The sequence below is a fragment of the Mastigoproctus giganteus genome, chromosome 3, assembly GCF_048544385.1.
Source record: "Mastigoproctus giganteus isolate SK-2022 chromosome 3, ASM4854438v1, whole genome shotgun sequence".
Lineage (NCBI taxonomy): Eukaryota > Metazoa > Arthropoda > Arachnida > Uropygi > Thelyphonidae > Mastigoproctus > Mastigoproctus giganteus.
The window spans coordinates 49372208-49393292 of NC_143577.1; the positions used below are offsets into that span (position 1 = coordinate 49372208).

The window sequence follows — 21085 nt, forward strand, 5'->3', positions numbered from 1 at the left end:
ATCCGGTTCACATGTCCAAACTACTGAAGTTGTTTTTTGTAGATCTGCTCTATTATTCTGCATTCAATATTTAGATCTCTCTTTACTTGTTCATTAGTTTTATGTTCTCTCCAATTTGTTTTATTGATTTTCCTTAGACATCTCATTTCATATGCCATTATTTTTTGCCTTTCTTTCTTATTTATTCTCTGATTCATAAGTTGCTGTGGGTATGATGACAATTTCACATAGTTTAATTTTTAGACTATTTGAGATTTTATTGCTCTTCCATATGTTTTTGAGTTTGTTCATGTTTGTCCATCCAGTGTTCAGTCTGTGATTAATTTGATCAATATTACTTAAGTTTCCACTTATTAGACAGCCCAGGTATACAAATTTTTGTACTTGTTCTGTTTGTTGATTTTGGATGTTTATGTCTTCTATGTTTTTTTCAATTTGCATTACTTTGGTTTTATTTATATTGATATTAATTCCATAGTTGTTGCTTGCTTTATCGATGTTTGTTCTTTTAGTTGTTCTTTGGTTTCTGTTAAAATCACGTTATATGCATACTTTGTGGTTTGTATTTTTTCCATTTATTATTGGTGCCTCTTTTTTTTCTTCAAGTTCATTAGTTCTTCTAGGTAGATATTAAATAGATATGGAGATAAAGGGCATCCCTACATTACTCCTTTCTCTATTTCAAATTTCTCTGTTTTAAGGTTGTTGAATTTTGCTATTGCTCTTGTATTTTTGTAGAAATTGCTTACAAACATGATTATTTCATGATTAAGTGGGATTTTTTGTAGTTGCTTCATTAAATTTTCTCTGTTTACAGAGTCAAATGCCTGCTTGAAATCGATGAAGCACAGATAAAGAGGTTTCTTCTTATTCCAATATTTTTCTACAATGATGTTTAGTGTGAATATTTGGTCTATTGTTGATCTGTCTTTCCTAAATCCTGCTTGTTCTTCCCCTATTGTTTCTTCATATATTTTAAGTATCCTATTTTGTAAGATCCTTATAAATATTTTATATATATGGTTTAAAAGGGTTATGGGTCTATAATTCTGACAATTTTTTTTATCTCCGCTTTTGTGTATAGGTACTATTATTCCACATTTCCAGTCTTCTGGTATATCACCTGTACATAAAATTAGATTAAACAATTGTGCGAGGTGTTTTAGCATTGCATCGCCTCTGAATTTCCATAGTTTTGCTTGGATACCATCATTTCCAGGTGCCTTGTCATTCTTCATTTGGCTAACTGCTTTCTGAACTTCTTTTGTTATCGAGGGTGTTTTATCTCTTTTATTATCTAAGGCAAGGGCGTTTTTTCTTTCCCCTTTGAACAGGATTTGGTAATATTCTTTCCATATTTTTTTAAATTTCTTTTGTGTTTCCTGTTTTTATATTGTTTTTAATTTTCATCGTCAGTGTTTTTGGGGTGTATGTTTTAGAGAGTTCCTTTATAACCCGGTTAGTTGTTTTAGAGTCGTGACATTTATTTGCCTCTTCGCACTGCTTTGCTTTGTCTTCCAACCATTTCCAGCATTTTAGCAGCTTTACGTAGGTTGTCTATTTTGTTTTTTAGGTTTTATATTTTTCCCTTTTTTCTTGACTATTTTCTTTGTATAGGAGGTTTTTCATTTGTCTTTTTTCCTTCCATACATCTAAAATTTCTGCTATAATCCAAGGATTATTTGGTTTTGTTCCCAGGGTTTCTAAGGCTGCATCTTTAGTCATTTGTTTAGTTTTCTGCCATATATTTTCCACAGATGATGAATAGTTTATATCTGGCAATTCACAAATCAGGATTCATGGCAACAAATCACAAATCAGAATGCATGGGATGCATATTAGCATTAGTAGAGGCATTTGATGCAAGAAAGCAAGCTTATGCAGCATCAGCCAAAAAAAAAAAAATAAAGTAAAATAAATAAATAAAAAATAACCACTTCCACTTCACCCCCCTGTTTGTTCGAAATACCTGTCCAGCTGAGCCTTAAACTTATTTAGGCTATCAACTTCCACGACAAGGGATGGAAGTCTGTTCCACCTACCAACCACCCACTGGCTAAAGGCAAATTTCCGCACATCTATCCTACATCTGTCTTTCCTCAATTTGAATTTATGCCCTCTCAGGTGATTATTCTGAGAAAGAGGAAGAATCCCATCAGCATTGAGCATGCTCAAACCATTCAAGGCTTTGTACACCTCTATCAGATCACCTCGCTGGTGCCTAGTCTCCAGACACTGTAATTCGCAAAACTTAAGCCTTTCTTCGTAAGAGCAACCCTTTGTTCCATTCACTAATCTTGTTGCCCTTCTCTGTACTCATTCCAGCAGCTCTACATCCTTCTTGAAATGAGGCCTCCAGGCCTGTATACAGTACTCTAGGTGTGGCCTGACCATTGCCTTATACAAGGGAATAATCACCTCCTTATCCCTGCTAGAAAAATTCCTATATATCATTGACAATACACCATGAGCTACTCTTGCAGCCCATCTGCACTGCTCAGAGAACTTCATATCTGCCTGCACAACCACCCCCAGGTCCCTTTCATTCTCTACCACTGTCAGTGTAGTACCACAGAGTTGATACGTTGCTGTTTCCCATATGTAGTACTTTACATTTGTCAATGTTAAACTTCATTTGCCACCTCTCAGCCCATCTGCTCAACCTTTCCAGATCCTGTTGCAGCAGCATAGTGTCAGTAGTGTCCTTGACAACCCTGCCAACCTTCGTATCGTCTGCAAACTTGGACATTAAGCTTGATATACCATCATCAATATCATTTATAAATACAGAAAACAATAAAGGACCCAATACTGAACCCTGAGGGACTCCACTAATAACATTAGTCCACAGTGAGCAGTGTCCATTGATTACCACTCTCTGTCTTCTCCCCCTCAACCACCCCTTTATCCATAGCAGCAATTTCCCTCCAATGCCACACTGCTCCAATTTGTGCAGCAGTCTTCCATGTGCAACAGTATCAAAAGCCTTTCTAAGATCCAAGTATATAATATCAAAGTTATTCCCTGCATCCAGTTCTTTTGTGACTGCGTCATAGTATCCAATCAAATTGGTCAGGCAAGACTTCCCCTTAACAAAACCATGCTGTGTCCGAGCTATAACTGAAGTCTTGTCTAGATGATCCTGCAGTGCTTCTTTAACCAGTGCCTCCATTAATTTTCCGGGAACAGACGTTAAACTCACAGGTCTATAATTACTTGTGTCAGCCTTTGATCCTCCCTTGTGAATTGGGGTCACATTTGTACATCTCCAGTCCATGGGTACCTCCCCTGAGTCCAAGGAAGCTCTCATAATTATGGCTAAGGGTTTGCTTACTTCCTTTGCTGCCTCCTTTAATATAACTGGATAGATCCCATCCACCCCAGGTGCCTTTCTTGTGTTTATCTTCAACAATTTCTCCTCCACTTTACTCTCAGTTATTACAAGATTCTCTAGCTTACTGCTAGAGTTGAATACACCTCTGGCATTCCCCTCGCTGAATAACTCCTGATGTGTGAATGTCGATGCAAAATATTCATTTAGTTTGTTAGCTACCTGTATAGGTGCCTATAAACTAGTTTGCATTCATATCTCAAAGGAAGTTAAGGCAGATTACAAGAAGAAAAGCAGTAAAGACTTCCTCACGTAGGTAAACAGTACAAGGAAGGGGTTGAATCACATTGGTCCACTAGATATGAATGGATTAACTGTTCATGATCCTGCTCAGGTTGCAGAAAAATTGAATGGTGGATATTTTGCATCTATATTCACACATGAGGAATTTTTTAGGAATGGGGATGTCAGAAGTGAGTCAAATTCTGGTGGAGGGGCTGAATTATTTTGTGACAACTGAAAGGAAAGTGGAGGAGGAATTTTTGAAGCTAAACATAAAAAAAGGTACCTGGGGTGGATGGGATCTATCCAGTTATATTAAAGGAGGCAAAGTTTTAGCCATAATTACGAGAACATCCTGGATTCAGGTGAGATCCTGGATTCAGGTGGATTGGAGATGTACAAATGCATCCCCAAAGGGAGACAAGTAATTAGAGACCTGCAGTTCCTTTGTTACTGTGTCACAGTGTCCAATCAGATTGGTCAGACAACATCACCCCCTTAACAAATCCATACTGTGACTGCAGTATAACTGCATTCCTGGCTAGATGGTCCTGCACTTCTTCTTTAACCAGTGACTCTATTATTTTTTGTGGAACAGAGGTCAAGCTAACAGGTCTGACTTCATGACTCATTTTAACCTTTGATCCCCCTCCGTGAATTGGGGATACATTTGCACATCCCCTGAATCCAATGATGCTCTCATAATCATGGCTAACTGTAAACGCTTGTTTAATTTAAACAGTTAATCTCTTGTAGCCTGAAGCTTTTGCTCAGAATTTTTTTTTTTTTTTTTTGTTTTTAACATATTCACATTATTTACTTAAAGTAAATATGTTATTATTTAAATAATGTAAATTTCAACAAAGTTATTAAATTTAGAGAAATTTTATTTCCTCATGGCAAGTTGAAATCATCATTAGAGTAAAAAAGAAAATTCTACTGCACCCATGAGTTAAGCAAATCTCAGAAACAAAAATTATGGCCTCCTCCTCTAAAGCAGTCATGGGAAGAATCCAAATCACTTGTTTCCCTTGTGCAGATTTGCACCAAAAAGTTGGCATGACCTATACATAGTAATTAATATGTAGAAATACAGTTCAAGGCCTAAGTGGATGTCAGATGAACTGTGAGATTCATGGCAACAAGTCTCAAATCAGAATGCATGGGATTCATATAAATTAGGTATCTGTACAGATGCCTGTATAGGTGCCTATAAACTAGTTCGCATTCATATCACAAAGGAAGTTAAGAAAGCTAAGAGAGATTACAAGAAGTCTTTGGCAAAGGAAAGCCAAAGACTTCTTCGTGCACCAGAAAGTTGGCATGACTTATACATAGTAGTTAGTGTCTTCTTATATTTCTATTTGACAATAAAAATTTACTCACTTTCTAAATCTTTTTCAGTAACTGATGAATTAAAGATAGAACATTCCTTAATCAGTATAGTGAAACTTCAATTTTATGTTTCAAAAGATACCAAGAAAACAGAATGTTAAACTGAGGAAATGATAATTCTGTTCCAGGAAGAAAATATAAATCATAAAATATGTCAATAGCCTATATTTTTAAATTTTGTGGTGTTTTCAAGCAAATATAATGTGAAAATAATGACGATATATGGTTTATAAAGGGGTGAGGATGATCATATTAGGAAAGAAAACACTGAAATGGCTTTAATCATTGTGCATCTACACATGAACTGTGAGTAACACGAATGATCGTTAGATCACCAGACATTTGCAGATTGCTGCTCTGAATGTGACATGATGGCATCACCATGTCACATTCAGAGCTTAAAGAATACTTTTGTCTTTACTTGTGTAGAGACAGAAATATTCTTTAAGACTTGAGCAAAAGTTGGATGATTGTAAGAATGTGATGGACTACCAACAAAGTTGTCAAAATAAGCCCTGATTTGTGTTAAACCCCTAGCATTTTTGCTGTTATGGGCATTGCATCAGGCATCCATGTAAAATTTACTTATTTTTGCTGAATGCAATAAAAATATATAAACCATGCATATCTGGATAGTGGCGTTGAAAACCAAAATATATTTTTTTTTTGTTTGTTTTTTTATCTGCATTTACTCCTCTAATGCTAAACCACATGGAAACCACATGCAAAATTGAGGATATAGAAAATTACGAGAGCTCTAATTTGAAAGAAAATTTAGCATTGCTCTAAATGGGATTTTCATTAGAACTGATAAAAACTTACTCATATCTGAAATCATGAAAAACATATATTTAGGAATTGTAAAATTGAAGTTTCATTTTATATATAGGGTATCTATAAGTCCTTGGACATTTTTACAACTGTAATAACTTTTGATCCACAAGTCATAAAATAAAATTTAAAGCAGTATTGTAACCTGGCTTTGGTCACTCTAGTGAATTTTCTGTTCCTCACAAGTGCAACACACACGCACATGCTCACTTAATGTGACAAAAATGTGCCCCATTTGTATACATTAAAAATCAGCAAAAAATAATTCAAAATTCTTTACTCTTTGATGCTACTTTTATTTTCAATCTTTTACAAACACATGAAGCATGAAAAGTCCATTCCATTTTTTATATTAAAAACAAATATTTTAAATTATTTTGTTTTAAATAAAACCTTTCTGCAGTGCTTTAGACATGTTTTTTATCCTCTTTTTGGGGAGATTTGAATAATTTCAAAGCCTTTGACTGACATCAAGTGAAATGTCAATAAAAAAAAAACCCTGCACATTTTGGCAATTGGACTCTAGTCAGACTCTTCCATGATGCAAAGCAAGAGCACATAATGACTGGATATGCTGCCATACAGCATAAAGAACATGTGTTTCAATAAGTGTGTGTGCAAGAGATGCACTCTAATTTTACATTCATATTTTTAGTATGTGAATATAATTATCAAGGTTATGTTTAACTTGTGCCTGCATTCTTACTTTTTATGCAGTAAGTAACTAGATTTCTGGAATTTTCAATAGCAAAATAAAAGAAAACACTTTTGTTAAAAGTATTAAGAGTTTCAGCCGTGTGACCAAATAGAGAAGACTGTCACATCGCTGAATATTGTGCAGCGTCTCAAAGATTTCAGGCTTCCAGCTAAGGATTAAAGCTTAAGCATTAAATGCTATTTGCCACATAGCTGCAGATCATAACAGCCCATTTTGTATACTCTTGTCCCTTGACTCTGCATAAGCCTAGTTCTACTTATCTTAGTTAAAAATAATTTTACCTAAGTGTAATTTTCAATTAAAACAAATGTTTGTTTATATGATGAAATTCATTTGTATTTATATATTGAAATGTAGACTGAACCTCCATCAACGAGTTTACAAGATCTATCAAAGGATGATGATAATGAAACTTCATGTCCATCTCCAGAAAATGAAGAGGGTAGAGCAGTGTTTCAGCATCAAGTGAGTCATGCACCCTCAGCCGCATTTGGAAATGATGGGATGGGAAGCCAGTTTGTACCTAATGGTGGAGTTGTCTGTTTCTGGAAAAATTTTGTGTATGAGGAAGAAGTAAGTTTTCTTAAACTTCCCTTAACTTATTTTACTACTTGTGGTACAAGACAGATTTTGCATAGAATTTTTGAATAGTTAAATCTGTCAGGATCACCAATTAGTGGATCGCAGTCTGTCTAGATTGCCAAAGACTTTTCACAGACTGAAAATGACCTGAACCTAAGTCAATAATATGCACACAAAAGTAATTATTTGAGTTTTGCATTTTTTGTAAATTCCCCTCATTTTATGTGTGAAATTTAAGAAAAGTAATCAAATATTATGCTGAATGTACCTTTCTTCATGCTCTGTCATAATAAGTAAGTTAAAATGTTTTAATATTAATTTTATGTTTTATTAATTTTATGCCAAAAAAGAGATCCAGATTATGATGACTTACATTTTTTTGTAATATGGACCATGAAGAAAACTGTGGAGAGAGAAGTATACATAAGAGAATGGCATGTGTGATATTTTAACCTGGTCACTGCCACTCATGCAGCGACAGCGAAAATTAAAAATTTGATGTACATCACTGCACATGAAAGTGATGTGCTGTGATGGGAAAAATCTGATAAACGTTTTGAGGTTTCAAATTATCAAAAATGTATTTCATGTACATAAACTAACCTCAACACAAGCAAAGAACAAATAACACTGTGTACCAAGTCTTTGCAGCACATGGTTGATGATAAAAAACAAATAAACAAGAATTGCTTCCAGTAGTACTGAATTCAATCAGTGTGCCAATATTGAACAGTTGTCTATGTTGCCATCCAGGATTATAAACAGAAAATTTACTTATTTTTTTATTTTATTGAAATCTGCCCATTAGAGTATGGGAGATTTAGTTAGAGCCAGTTTCATTTAATGGTTACCTGCTTTTCCTTTTACAGCACTCATTTATTGACCTTAAGAATGACTGCATATATGTGTCATGGCACATTGCCTGGGTACTGTTTGATATGTAAACCTGTCAGATGCAGCAGAAATGTTAAGCTTAAAAGTTAATGATATGGTTTATTCTCTTTAAGTGGAGTGATATCAGTAGGCAAGACTGAAAAATTTCCAGCTTGTTTGGGTGGCTAAAATTTTTATATCGGCACCTAAAATGTAAACTGCACCTGGCTTAACTGAGGAATTATATTTTATTATTTATTTATTTATTTTTCAATACCAACCAATTTTTTTTTTTTTTTTTTTTTTTTTGGTACTGGCTTATTCATTTTAATAGCGAGTAAATATTTACATTGATTTCTTATATAAAATAAGTTTTAAAGGCAGCAGCTCGAACACTGATTTTGGGATGCATCTCCACCAGTCTAGAGCTAGATGGGGCTCACTCTAGTTAATTGATCAATGTGAAGTGATTCTCACTGACAGAAATTATAGCCTTTTCTTGTTAAAGATGAATGTAAAATACATTGAATACTCATCAGTGACAAAACTATCATACAGCCTGGTCTGTCTCTGTGGGGGGGCGGGGACCTAAGAGCTTGTTTGGTATGGTTGTTAATGATCACATGGAGGCTGCTTGGCAACCTTATAGGGGCCCAGAATTTAGTTTTGCCACTGGTACTCATGCCCCATGTTCAAATCCATATGATGCTACAAAATATGGTAATGTTTCTGAATTCTATATCCCATAAATTTTTCTGACTATGTGGCCATCCTGGAGTATAAACAGAAGATTTACTTATTTTTAATTTTAACGAAATCCATTCATTACAGTGTAAGAGATTTAGTAAGAGCCGGTTTCATCTGATGGTTACCTGGTACTAAAATCCATTATTGGTTGTTAATCATTATAGCACTTTTCTTAGACTCAAGTTTGCCTGGGCACATTGGACAACAAGTGTTCTCCACTTGGCTCGTTTGGCTGCAATGTGTTCTGCCTCTTCCCACGTGATACCAATGCTTTGCAAGTCTTCTTGGAATGTCATGCACCAAGTCTTGTGTGGCCTGCCTCTCTTCTCCCCATCAGGTGGTATCCATTGCATTGTGGTCTTTGTGTGCTGCTGATGTGGTAGGTGCAGAATGTGTCCGGCAAAGTGCATCCTGCATTCTGTCATGATGTCTTGCAGATTGTACAAGCTGCTTCTTCTTAGGATCCCGTTATTGGTAATGCTGCTTACCAAATCACCAGATCATTAGCTAGGATTCCTGTTCCCAGACAACTCATTAATAGGTTTGCAGTTGGCAAGGTGAACTGGAAACAATTTGCTGAGATACTTGCAATGACAACAAGAAACCAGCAATCACAACTGAAACAGAAGACAGACCCAGACAGACAGAACATTTGACACAGCTCCACACTACTTCTTCATCTATTTAACTGTTGTCTAGAGTGAGGGAGCTTCCCTAAGGATTGGAGAACCCCAAACATTAAATTAATTCTTAAAAATCCAAACAAAAATCAAGAACTGCCAGAATCATACAGACCCAATACTCTCATGCCTGTTATGAGCAAACTCTACAAGAGACTGCTACATAAAGCAGCAAACCTAGAAGACTCCAATCAATTTGGATTTAAGTCAGGACTTTCAACCATTGACGCGCTGAGAAAACTTTTAATTGCAGCTACTGAATGGCAAAGCAAATATTTCTTGGTTATTTCTGTCAACTTTGCCGGGACGTTTGACTGCCTCTGGTGGCCGAGCGTCCTGGGCAGATTCCGAAGAGCACAAGTCTCAATCAACCTCTACAATAATATCAAAACCTACTTAATACAAAGGCAAGTTGAAGTTGTGGTACCATACAAGCTGATTACCACAGTGGTTTATAGAGGATGCACACCAGGGGTCAGTCTAGGGACCCCTAATGTGGAATATTGTCTTAGATGAGTTTCTCCACATAAACCTTAGGGATGTGCAGTCCCAAGCATTTGCTGATGACCTCATTTCAAGTGGGATGGTAAAATAAATTCAGTGATAAATCACTGAATTTTACCATCCAACTTGCCACCCAACTGAAGTATCTTGGTGTCATTCTTGATAACAACTTGTCTTTCCAGCCACACCTCAAACACATCAGAGCAAAAATCATAAATTACTCTGCTCTAGTTGCTCATGTTACATGATAGGACTAGGCCCTGAACAAGCATATGCTTGCCTTGTACTGTAAAACAACATTGATACCAGCAATATCGTATGTAGCCCAAATTTGGTACCACAAAACAACAATGGCAGTCAATAGAAGAGCCTTGGATTCAATACAGCGAACAATTTTACTCACTGTGACTTGTGCATGCAGCACCATTAGTACAAAGGTGCTCCAGATCCGGGCAGGAACCCTCCCCTGGACTTGACTTCCCCTTTTGAGTTCCTCTTCTTTGAATGATGCAGTCTTTTATATTACCTATCAAAAGGAATCTTAGTCACATTCCTAGGATTCACCATTGAACCAGCAAACGATAAGAGAAGAGGAAAAACCCAACTCACCTACAAAAAAAAAATAGCAAAACAGGTAGATCACTACCACTAAGGGCAAGGTCACCCAAAGATTCTTACCCTATGTAGACAAAGTTTTCCCGAAATCACCACCATGGTTCCAACCGGGACCAAACACCACCTTTCTCTTAATGGGCCATGGCCCCTTCAAAAATAACTTACAACCCTTGGTATTCTGGAGGATTCTCTCTGCACATGTGGAGAGCCTGAGAGTTGGCGGCACGTTATGCATGAGTGCCAGCTATACGATGGTCTGTGTGGTTTATTAATCACCAGATTTATATTTATTCCCCAGGACCGGGAACACTACCTTCTGGATACAGACAAAGAGTATAAGGCCCTCTTTGCAAGAAGGGCCCAAATTGCAGTGGGAAATGGACTGAGAAGAAACTGATAGTCACCCCCTATTTCAGAAAAGGCTAGAATAAAACGCTACAATAATACAAACCCCAAGAAACCGACCCTAATGGAACTGGCGCAGGCAGCACGAGACAAGGAGTAGAATGGAACCCAGCAAAATGCAACCACTGTACCCTGGTTTCCAAACTTGGACTGGACTCAACCCAAACTTGATCAACCTAGGTATGAGAAGAGGTTTCAGACCACCTGCTGGTGCTTCCTGACCACACTTTAGTGGACATATGGCAATCTATCCATGCGCTAACATGGACTCTTTCTCTCCCCTCTCCCTCCTTCACTTTTTCCTGATGGAGATACCTCCATTGAATCCAAGGGATGCCTTCTCTTTCATCCCCGTACTTCTGCCTTTCCCCTCCCTTCTTCAGTCTTCAACCCCCTACTCTATCTGAATGTTTTCATTTTTTTTTAATACATAGGCACTGAAATCTTCAGAAATTAAGTGGCAGGACCTGCCACAGTACCATTGTGATCCCTCTACTGCCTGACCTGCCTCCATGTGGCTAAGGATGGGCAACAGGGGATTCCATCAGGGGCCCAATGGCTAAATGGTCAGAGAAACAACATAACATGACACTACACAACACTAACATACATTTTGCACTTTTTGAAACCTCTGGCCTTCACAGAGTATTGTGACACAAAGAGTACACAATGTGGATATGGGGGGGAACCCCTGGGGCCATTAAACAATGAACACTTTATGCTTTATTTTTATTGGTAATGCCAAGTATCTTCATAATCAATGCTGATGGAACATGTTGAGTTTCCACACCATCCATGCTGCGACCTTCCATGTTTCGCTGGCATAGATCACAGATGGGAAAATAGATAGTGCTGTAATCAGATCTTCATTGTGGTATCAATTGCTGTAGTTTACCAAATTGGGCACAGTCATTGGAACATTGCTGACACTTTACCAGTTCTGCAGTTGACATCTGCCTCAGTGCCTCCATAGCTAGGCAATATGCTGCCAAGGTAGGTGAACTGGTGTACTTCTTCAATAGGTGGATGTCCGACAAAAATTCATCTGTCCATTTGAGCATTGCCAACCTGTATGGTCTTCATTTTAGCACCTCTTATCTTCAGCCCAATTTTACCAGCCACTGTCTCCAAGTTAGTGATCATGTCTTATAGTCATTTTCTTGTTGCTGCTAGCAGTGCAATGATATCTGCAAAGTTCAGATCTGTGAGGTGAGGTTGGACATTCCATGCCCAGATTCAGCCAAGTCAATGCTTCCCACATGATGAAGTCCACAGTTAGAGGAACAAAAAGGGCGAAATAATGCAGCCTTGTTGCATTCTTTCCCATTGATATTGAAGAAGTTGGTGGTGCTGGTGTCGGTCTTCACATAGCAATTGGAGTTCGGTGAGGTTCCAGAAAATACTGATATAGTGCTGAGGGATCGTGTATATTCCCATGATGCTCCACAGTGATTATGTATGCTGTTAAATGCTTTTTTGACATGTTTCTGTAGTTCTGCTGAGATCTAGTGTAATCTGACAATCTTATTGTTCTTCAACATCTGTATCATTTTGCCGGTCTCTTCAGCCGTGATCGTACCCAGGTTCACATCCAGTGCATCTCAGGGAGTGGAAGTACTGAAGTCAAAGTTGCAGCTGGGTTTGGCTGGTTCAACATCTCTTTAAAGTGCTCTGTCCAGCATGCGTCTTGTTCTTCTTTGGTGAGCAGGGTCTTTTCAACATTGTCTTTGATAGGGATATTGGTGTTGCTTCTTGTACCTATTAATTCCTGGACAATTCGATATATTATCTTTGTGCCTTTCTTGTCAGCTCAGCAACTTCTCTTTGTCTGCAGTCTAGCCCTTGGTACCTGACTGTAGCTGCTACTTGTTCTTCTAATGTTTTTGCAAAATATCTTGCTGATATTTTGCTGCCTTCCTTTTGTCAGTCAGTTTCTAGGTTCTGTCCTGTATCTGGCACTCACTCTTGAGTTTCTCTTCTTTGTCCAATTTTTTTTCTCTGCACTTTTAGTTCACCACTTGTTCGAACTGCATTCCCTGTTCTTCTACTGTAGTTGCATGTTGCAGTTGTTGAAACCAGTAGTTGAGGTTAAGCTGATACTCTCTGCAAGTGATGTGGCTTCTCAGTTTCTCAACTGAATATGGGAGGGTCATTGCCATTTTTGTTTTCTTTTTAGCCTGAACATTAGTAATACTCTCACTAGATAGTAGTCTGATCCTACATCAGCTCTCCTATACATTCTCACTTCTTGTTATGCTGAACACAAACGCTTACTGATGCAGATGTAGTTGATTTCATTGTTGATGATCCTGTCTGGTGACCGCCATGTCTTCTTTTGGATATTCTTATGAGCAAAATAGGTGTTCTCGATGCACAAGTTGTTTATGCTGCAAAACAGCAGTAAATGTTTTCCATTGTCATTTTTTTGCTTTGCTGAACTGTGAGGGCTGATCACATGTTCCAGTTACTGTCTATTACTGTCTATTTGTGTGTTTGGTCGCCGATGAGCACTTTGACTCGTAGCTAGGAATATCATTGGTGGTGAGCTGTAGCCGATCGTAGAATGTGTCTTTTTCAGATTCATCTGCATTTTCATTCGGTGCATACACTTGGATGATGGTAGTATTGAGCGGAACCGCCATGATGATGCATGCATTCATATACTGTTTTCCATCCAACTAATGCATGCGCCCCTTCCAAGCAGAAAGAAAAACACCTTTGAAATAGGAAAGTGAAAAAAGGTGCCAAAGAACAGGAGTAAGTTCAGGAGTGCAGGTTTTAAGAACAATCGGAGAAATACCATCAGGACCTGGAGCTTTCCTAGCATTGAAATTTGTCAAAATCCTTCTGACATCCTTTTGACAGAAGACACAGAAGGCACTGAATGGAGCGTGCTGGGAGGTGTTTTACCAAGATCATTAATACATGAGTTAGAAGCAAAATGGGATGCTAGCAGGTCAGCTTTATCCTTGGCTGAAGTGACAATAGAACCATCTGGTTTTGACAGAGATGGGCAAAAGTTGCAGCCAATAGCTTTGGCAAGAGACCAGAATGTTCGGCTACCATTAGGGCAAGAAGCAAGTTTTCTACTCTTAGCCTGTTGAAAATCTAGTTTGGACTGGTTAATAACTGCTTTACAATTGTTGCGAGCTTTGGTGTAGGCAGAAAATGAAACTGAAGAATTAGAAACAAGCCAATTACGATATGCAACATTCTTCTCTTGAACAGCCTTAGTACATTTATTGGAAAACCAAGGTTTAGATAAAGGACGAGATTTTAAGGTGGAGTGTGAAATAAAGGATTCTATTCCTTCAAGAATAATTTTCACTGACACGATCTGAGCAAACATTGACATCAGAAGTTTTGAAACAGTAATCTGACCAAGGAAAAGAAGTCTCGCAGGTCATCCCATTTTGCATTCTTGTAATGCCAAACAACACGAGGTTGGGAATAGCGGTGAGATAAAGGCTCCATTGGAAAAGAGAATCACCAAGTTGTTATCTGAGGAGCCTAAAGGACCACTCACTTCGATTGTGTGCTTAGAAGGGTTTGTTGTGAGAAAAAGATTTTCATGTACAGTTGTTACCTTTATGCACACATGCATATTCCTGTGTTGCTAGGCTTAGATGGTGGATAGAAAAACTGTTTATTGTTTATAATAGTAGTATTAATGGAGGCACGTGATGCAAGAAAGCAAGGGTATGAGCTTATGTAGCATCAGCCAAAAAAAAAAAAAAAAAAGTTTCACACATCCATTCCCTCTAAAATTTTGTCCAGTTCCTCCTTGAATTTATTTAGGCTATTAGCTTCCACGATAGATGGAAGTTGTTCCAGCAATTAACCACTCGCTGGCTAAAGGCAAATTTCCACACATCTATTCTACAACTGTCTTTGCTCAATTTGAATTTATGCCCCCTCAGGTTTGTAATCTGACCAAGCAGAAGAATCTCATCAGAATTCAGTGTGCTCAACCCATTCAAGGGCTTATACACCTCAATCAGATCACTTCGCAGGTGTCTAGTCTCCAGCTGCTGCAATTTGCAGAACTTAAGCCTTTCTTTTTAACAGCAACCCTTTGTTCCATTTACCAATCTCATTGCCCTTCTCTGTATGTGTTCAAGCAGCTCTACAGCCTTCCTAAAATGAGGCCTCCAGACAGTACTCAATGTGTGGCCTAACCATTGCCTTATATAAGGGGATAATCACCTGCTTATCCCTGCCATAAAAAATTCCTGTATATTATTGACAAGACACCACGAGCATCTCTGGCAACCTGTCTGCATTGCTCAGATAACTTCATATCTGACTGCACAATTACTCCCAAATCTTTTTCATTTTCTACCACCCTAGATGTGGAAATGTACCACACAGTTGGTACATTTCTCTGGGGTTACTTCTACCCATATGCAGTACTTTGCATTTGTCAATGTTAAACATCAGTTGCCACTTCTCAGCTCATCTGTCCAAATTTTCTAGATCCTGTTGTTTATACTTCGGCATGACCATCAGGTTGGTGAAGTTTGCAATAAATCAATCAATACAAATGTTAATCGCATTTAGGAATCATAGGCTTGAACCTCGGTCCACTCAAAGAGCATGTGCTACCGCACTTGCACTCCTGACCACTCAGGTACATCAGGGCTGTTATAATATTATTAGTCATTATTAGCAGTGGTAAGAATTTTAACATTTATTATTGATAGTTGCAAACATTATCACATCAATTGGAAGTCCAAACATTTTGATCTTCTTCATAGACAGCCTTTATTATTATTGTTATTATTATTATTATTATTAGCCATATGGTGCAAGGAAGCCTGAGGCTTATGCTGCACCAGTGAAAAAGAATTCCCAAGTTACCCTGAGAGAGAAAGAAGAAATATCATCATTCTTCTCTTTCACCAAGAAAGAGAAGAATGATGATATCCAGCTCAGGACCCTGGGTGTGCCAAGCCCATACTCACCAGATGTGAGTCCCCACCAGACGTTACACCTGGTATTGACTAGCGTGTACGATTCTACCAGAACTAATTTCCTGTATGATTTGACTTCACATAGCGAATGGAAAAACATTAGGTTATTGCTTGGGAATGTATGCTTTAGGGAAGTCATGCTTCACAACTTGTCCCATTTTTGACAACTTGTCCCATAAGGACAAATAAAGACAAATATTTCCAAGCAATTAGTTATGATTTCGAGCAAGAGTATACAGTTTTCTTATCATTATTTTGTGTTTCCATGGTACAACATTAAGTTTGACTTGCGGTGTGGGCCTTTATATGGTGCTTGTAACTCTATTTAATAGTCTTAGGATCCAATTTTCCCGTCTCATGCGGGGCTGCGGGCAAAATTACTAAAGCATAAAGAGGAATTGGGAGTAGATATAATATACATTGCAGGTCACAATGACAGCAACTTGATGTCTTTTGAGTATAAGGTTTCTTGAACTTACTGACTGAACTATGTTCATTTAGTTTATTTCTTTTTTTTCTTACTTTGAGGCTTACTTGTTGATGCCTCATTAAAAAGGGTATTTTAATTTTTGTGTTCAGATAATTAATGTTTTCTTATATGGGACTTTTAAAAATTGCAAGGACAAATGTAAAAGTATATTCTTTGGCTAAAAATGAGAAAAAAAGTTTTTGTAAATATAAATCTCAAAATTGTTTCTGAGATATCAAATGTTAACCATAAATTACAGAACTGTATAAAACAGCAAAACATTTGAACATTTTTATGTTCAAATTTATATCGAAAAATGTGACTGTATAAAATGGACTTTAAAAGTATAAATCAGTTATCAACACTGACATGAATAGTGTTCTTCTGTTGCATGAATCATATGAATTATTCAGTTGTGAATAACTTGTATTGCAGAATACATACAAGTTATTTCAACGTATCTGTTACTTGAGTTTCGGACTTTGGGACAACTGCATCATTATTTACAGAATGTCGTTTGTTAAACTTATTCTGCAGGATACTACAAATCAGTTTATTTTTGATGACTTAACCAATATGATTTTAATTTATGGTGGGGGTACACAAGAATGCCATAGGTGTTGCTTGTAGATATGCTAAAAAAGTTCCAACTCAACAAGTACCATTGAAGTTTCCCTCTGCCATTAGGAGTAAACACTGGTAGAGGGAAACTTCAATGAACTACAAATGTCAAAAAGCAACTTCATGCTGTCCAAGTATCTCTTGCCACAAGTACACAGAAAGTTGTCCAGTCAAGTAATGTGCAAACACATGGAGGATATTTCATAACAGTAATTGTATCCATTTCACAATTATTGAACTGTATGCCTACCCAAGTATTGTTGCCACAGTCTTTGAATAAATACAGAAACTTTTATCAATGGCTCATACTTTTATCAATATACATGGGACCTTCAATTTCTCAGTGGTTCTGGTAACAGATGAATCATGCTTTACACAAAATGAATTTCTCAACTCTGGAAACACTTGTACCTGGACCAAAGAAACTTTGCATATAATTATCAGTACTGATAATTTACATTGTATACATTATCTAATTAGTAAAAAGAGTAGGACTATAATAAATAACTAAAAACTTGTACCGAACATAAAAGTTACCCATTTGTAAAGTACATTTTAATTATAGTAAAAGTATAGAAAACGTAAGCTATTCCCCATTTTAAATAAATTATGTAGAATGTGCAATTACACTGTCCACTTCAAAGATTATGACCATATAGCTAATAGCAAGTATATCCTCCTCTTGCTCCCAGTACTGCCACCGTATGCCAAGGCATTGACTCTATAAGGCTCCAAATATATACTAAGTGCATTGTTACGTGCATTTAGTGTATCTTTGGACCATCAGATGCAGGGGAATTTTAAGCAGTATTTTTCAGGGGAAAAAGTGCACCTTATAGTCCAGAAAATAAGTTAATTTAAATTTTTTATTAAATTTTATGCAATCCAAGAAACTTTAGGGCAAAGCCTCATGATACAAACACTATAGAACATAGAACATACACTACCCAGTCAAAACATTATGACTACTCCCTTGTTTTAGCAATCGGCTGTTCCTCCCCACCTGGTGACACACTTGTCACTGTGAGAACCGGTACATGTGATATTGCATGCAGTCTATATGAAGTCTATATTGCTTAGCATGGAGTCTGTATTGCATGGCATGCAGTCTATATGAAATAGTTGATCGATATGGGCAAGGGATCTGATCTGGTGGAAAAAGGATTATTATTGGCTACTAGTAGTATTATGGAAATTGTGTCGTGTAGGCTGTTTGTGGAATGCTTTAGGTAAGGCATTCAGAGAGTGGAGAGGTTAAAGCAGCAGTCACCAGGCTAGTGGGCACCCATACCTCATTGATGGTCATGATGAACATTTTATAGGCTATCCCATCTTGTTTGAGCTGATAAGTGGAAATAATAGAACTGCTGACAACGGACTTTAACCAGGGGATGACAAGGTGTTTCTGAGACCACAGTCCACCAAACTGTCTGTATGGGCCACTGAAGTGAAGGTATCTATGCACACCCAGTGAAGGTATCTATGCTTATGGCCACCTATTGCTAACAGTGCTTAAAATTTGCATCTGAATGATGTCATTGGACCATTGACAATTGGAAAAAAAGTTTCCTTTTCTGATGAAACACATTTCCTGCTATGCTCTGTGAATGGCAGATGGAAGGTACAGCAACATACTGAGGAGAGAGGAATCACTCCAACGTTCTGAGTCAAATAGAAACAGCCAGGTGGCAACAGAGTTTTGGTATAGGGGATGTTTTCTTGGGAATTGCCTGGAGACCCTCCTAACCCCCCCAAGACCTGTGCAAAACCATCTTTCCAGATGGAACAGGTGTGTTCCAGCAGGATAATGCACCCTGCCACATTGCCAGCATTGTTTGAAAGTGGTTCACCGAACACAAAAGTGACTTGGGTTGCTACCTTGGCCACAAATTCACTGGATACAAATCCCATAGAACAACTCTAATGTGGTGCAAAATATCCAGCATTTGGATCCTCCACGATGGACTGTCTCAAATCTGTGGGAAGCAATCCTGCCGCTATATTACAACATAACTTCTATAATGCCTTTATGTGTGTATAGGGATCATATAATCAAAGCTTCTAGAAAATCTAGATCTTCTATTCATTGACCATTTCAAGTAAAAAGTAACAGTGCAACAAAGGACATTTGCAGAATTAAACACTAAGCTGTAATTCCAGGACGCTTTAGCCAACTGCAGTTATTATACATCTTAATTAACAAACTGCTTATAAAATATTCATGTGTAAGCAGTGGACTAAATGGAATGAGACACCTAATCATGTTTAACAACAGGACAGTGAAGCAACCAACAATTTTCCATGTGTGTAAATGGTTGAAAAAATTGTGAGATATAGTGAAATACAAGACAGTTGCCATGTCTTTCAAGGAATGCGGGGATCAACAATGTTCTTAATGACATCTGAAGATGATGCACTCTTTGCAGAAAGTGAAAGTTCAGACCATAAAAAAAATAAATGACTATCACAATTGTCTGCTGAGAAGGATAGTGGGAGCCAAATGTGTTAAAACCTGCTAAGTGGTTTTAATTTTATTTTTGATTTGAAATTATTGTTTTTATATAACTTTTGATTTAAATTTAGTAGTATAGTATTTTTTTGTGATTTTATGATTAATCTGGTGTATTTATTCTTTACTTGACCTTGTAGTTGCATTGAAAACCGGAGTTGTCTACTGATGACATTGTATTGATAGTAGCATTCGAATTCTGCCACCATTGTTTTTGTATCGATATAGCAGATACTGGAAGTTTATACATAACTTGTAGCAGTGTAATCAGTATCAGCAGAGGATTATAAACTATAAATTATAGCACTACTTACTTGTTTTAATAATTTAACTTGTCATGTAGACTGTAACGTATGACAGTAATATCCATAGAGCTTTTAGAATTGGTAATTTGGTGTAGTATAATGTTACAAATAATAGTGCAAGATTTGAACCATGTAGGTGGCAACAGATAATTAAATTTATTATCTGTTATAACTACCTTAGATTTTACAAATGTAACATTTTAATGTAATAAATATAACCACTTGCATTTTATAAACGTAACATTATAACTTGATAGGAGATACGAAATTCATATAACATTAACTCGGTAGGAGATAAAACTTGATACTGAAACACATATATACACCAGTGTGCAAAAATTAAGGACCAGTCAGGTTGTCATGACTGGTCCTTAATTTTCCCATATCCAGGCTACTCATAGGAGTGGCCTGGATATGGGAAAAGCATACCAGAGGAACCTTGTGAAGTAAAGAAATTATGAAGGAAACAACACCAACACAACAAAGGAAACAAAATGGTATAGAGGGACTTTATTCAAAAATGGCAACATAGCACTGGCTGCCATGATACAGATGCATCACTACCAGAGATGGAACAAAGGGAATAGGTGGTCCTCAGTAGGAGATATGGCCACCCCCTAATGTCGATGCAGGCTTTGCATTGCCTGTCCATACTTAGAACAGTGTTGTTGATAAGTTCTTATGGTAACATCGTCCATTCCTCTGTCAGCGCCATCTTCAGCTGGTGAACATTATCTGGTGGGTTTGGATGTTCCGCTTGGCATCTCCCCAGAGCGTCCCATATGTGTTCGATGGGATATAGATCGGACGAATGGGCAGGCAAATCCATACGAACAATGTCCTCACTTTCCAAAAGCTCAACAGCTGCAGTGCGATGGGGTGTGGCTTTATCATCCATAACCACAAACTCGGTGCAATGGCACCTCAGAACAGACACACATGGGGAAGGATTACCTCAGTACAGTAGCGTGCACTGGTTAGAGTACTGCCTTCCAGTATCTGGAGTTGTGTATGTCCATCCAAGATAACGCCTCTGCAGACGAGAACACCTCGACCACCATATCGATCCCTTTCAGTAATGTTTGCGGGGCGATACCGTGTGCCAACCTCTCGCCAGATTAACTGACATCCAGAATCACTGCTGAGACTGACTCTATTCTCATCAGTAAAGAGTACCTTATCCCATTGCGCTTCTGTCCAGTCCTTGTATTCGATGCACCACTGTAAACGGTGTCTCTGATGGGA

The 21085-nt window shown here is 37.6% G+C and overlaps 1 protein-coding gene across 1 annotated transcript in view; it reads left to right on the forward strand.

Moving 5' to 3' along the window:
• Positions 1 to 21085, forward strand: part of LOC150087940 (transient receptor potential cation channel subfamily M member-like 2) — a 409197-nt gene that overhangs the window by 95543 nt on the left and 292569 nt on the right. Inside the window, exon 2 of the mRNA XM_090369284.1 lies at positions 6915 to 7130. Coding sequence (XP_090225410.1) covers positions 6915 to 7130 — 216 coding nt within the window. The remainder of the gene's footprint in view (positions 1 to 6914; positions 7131 to 21085) is intronic.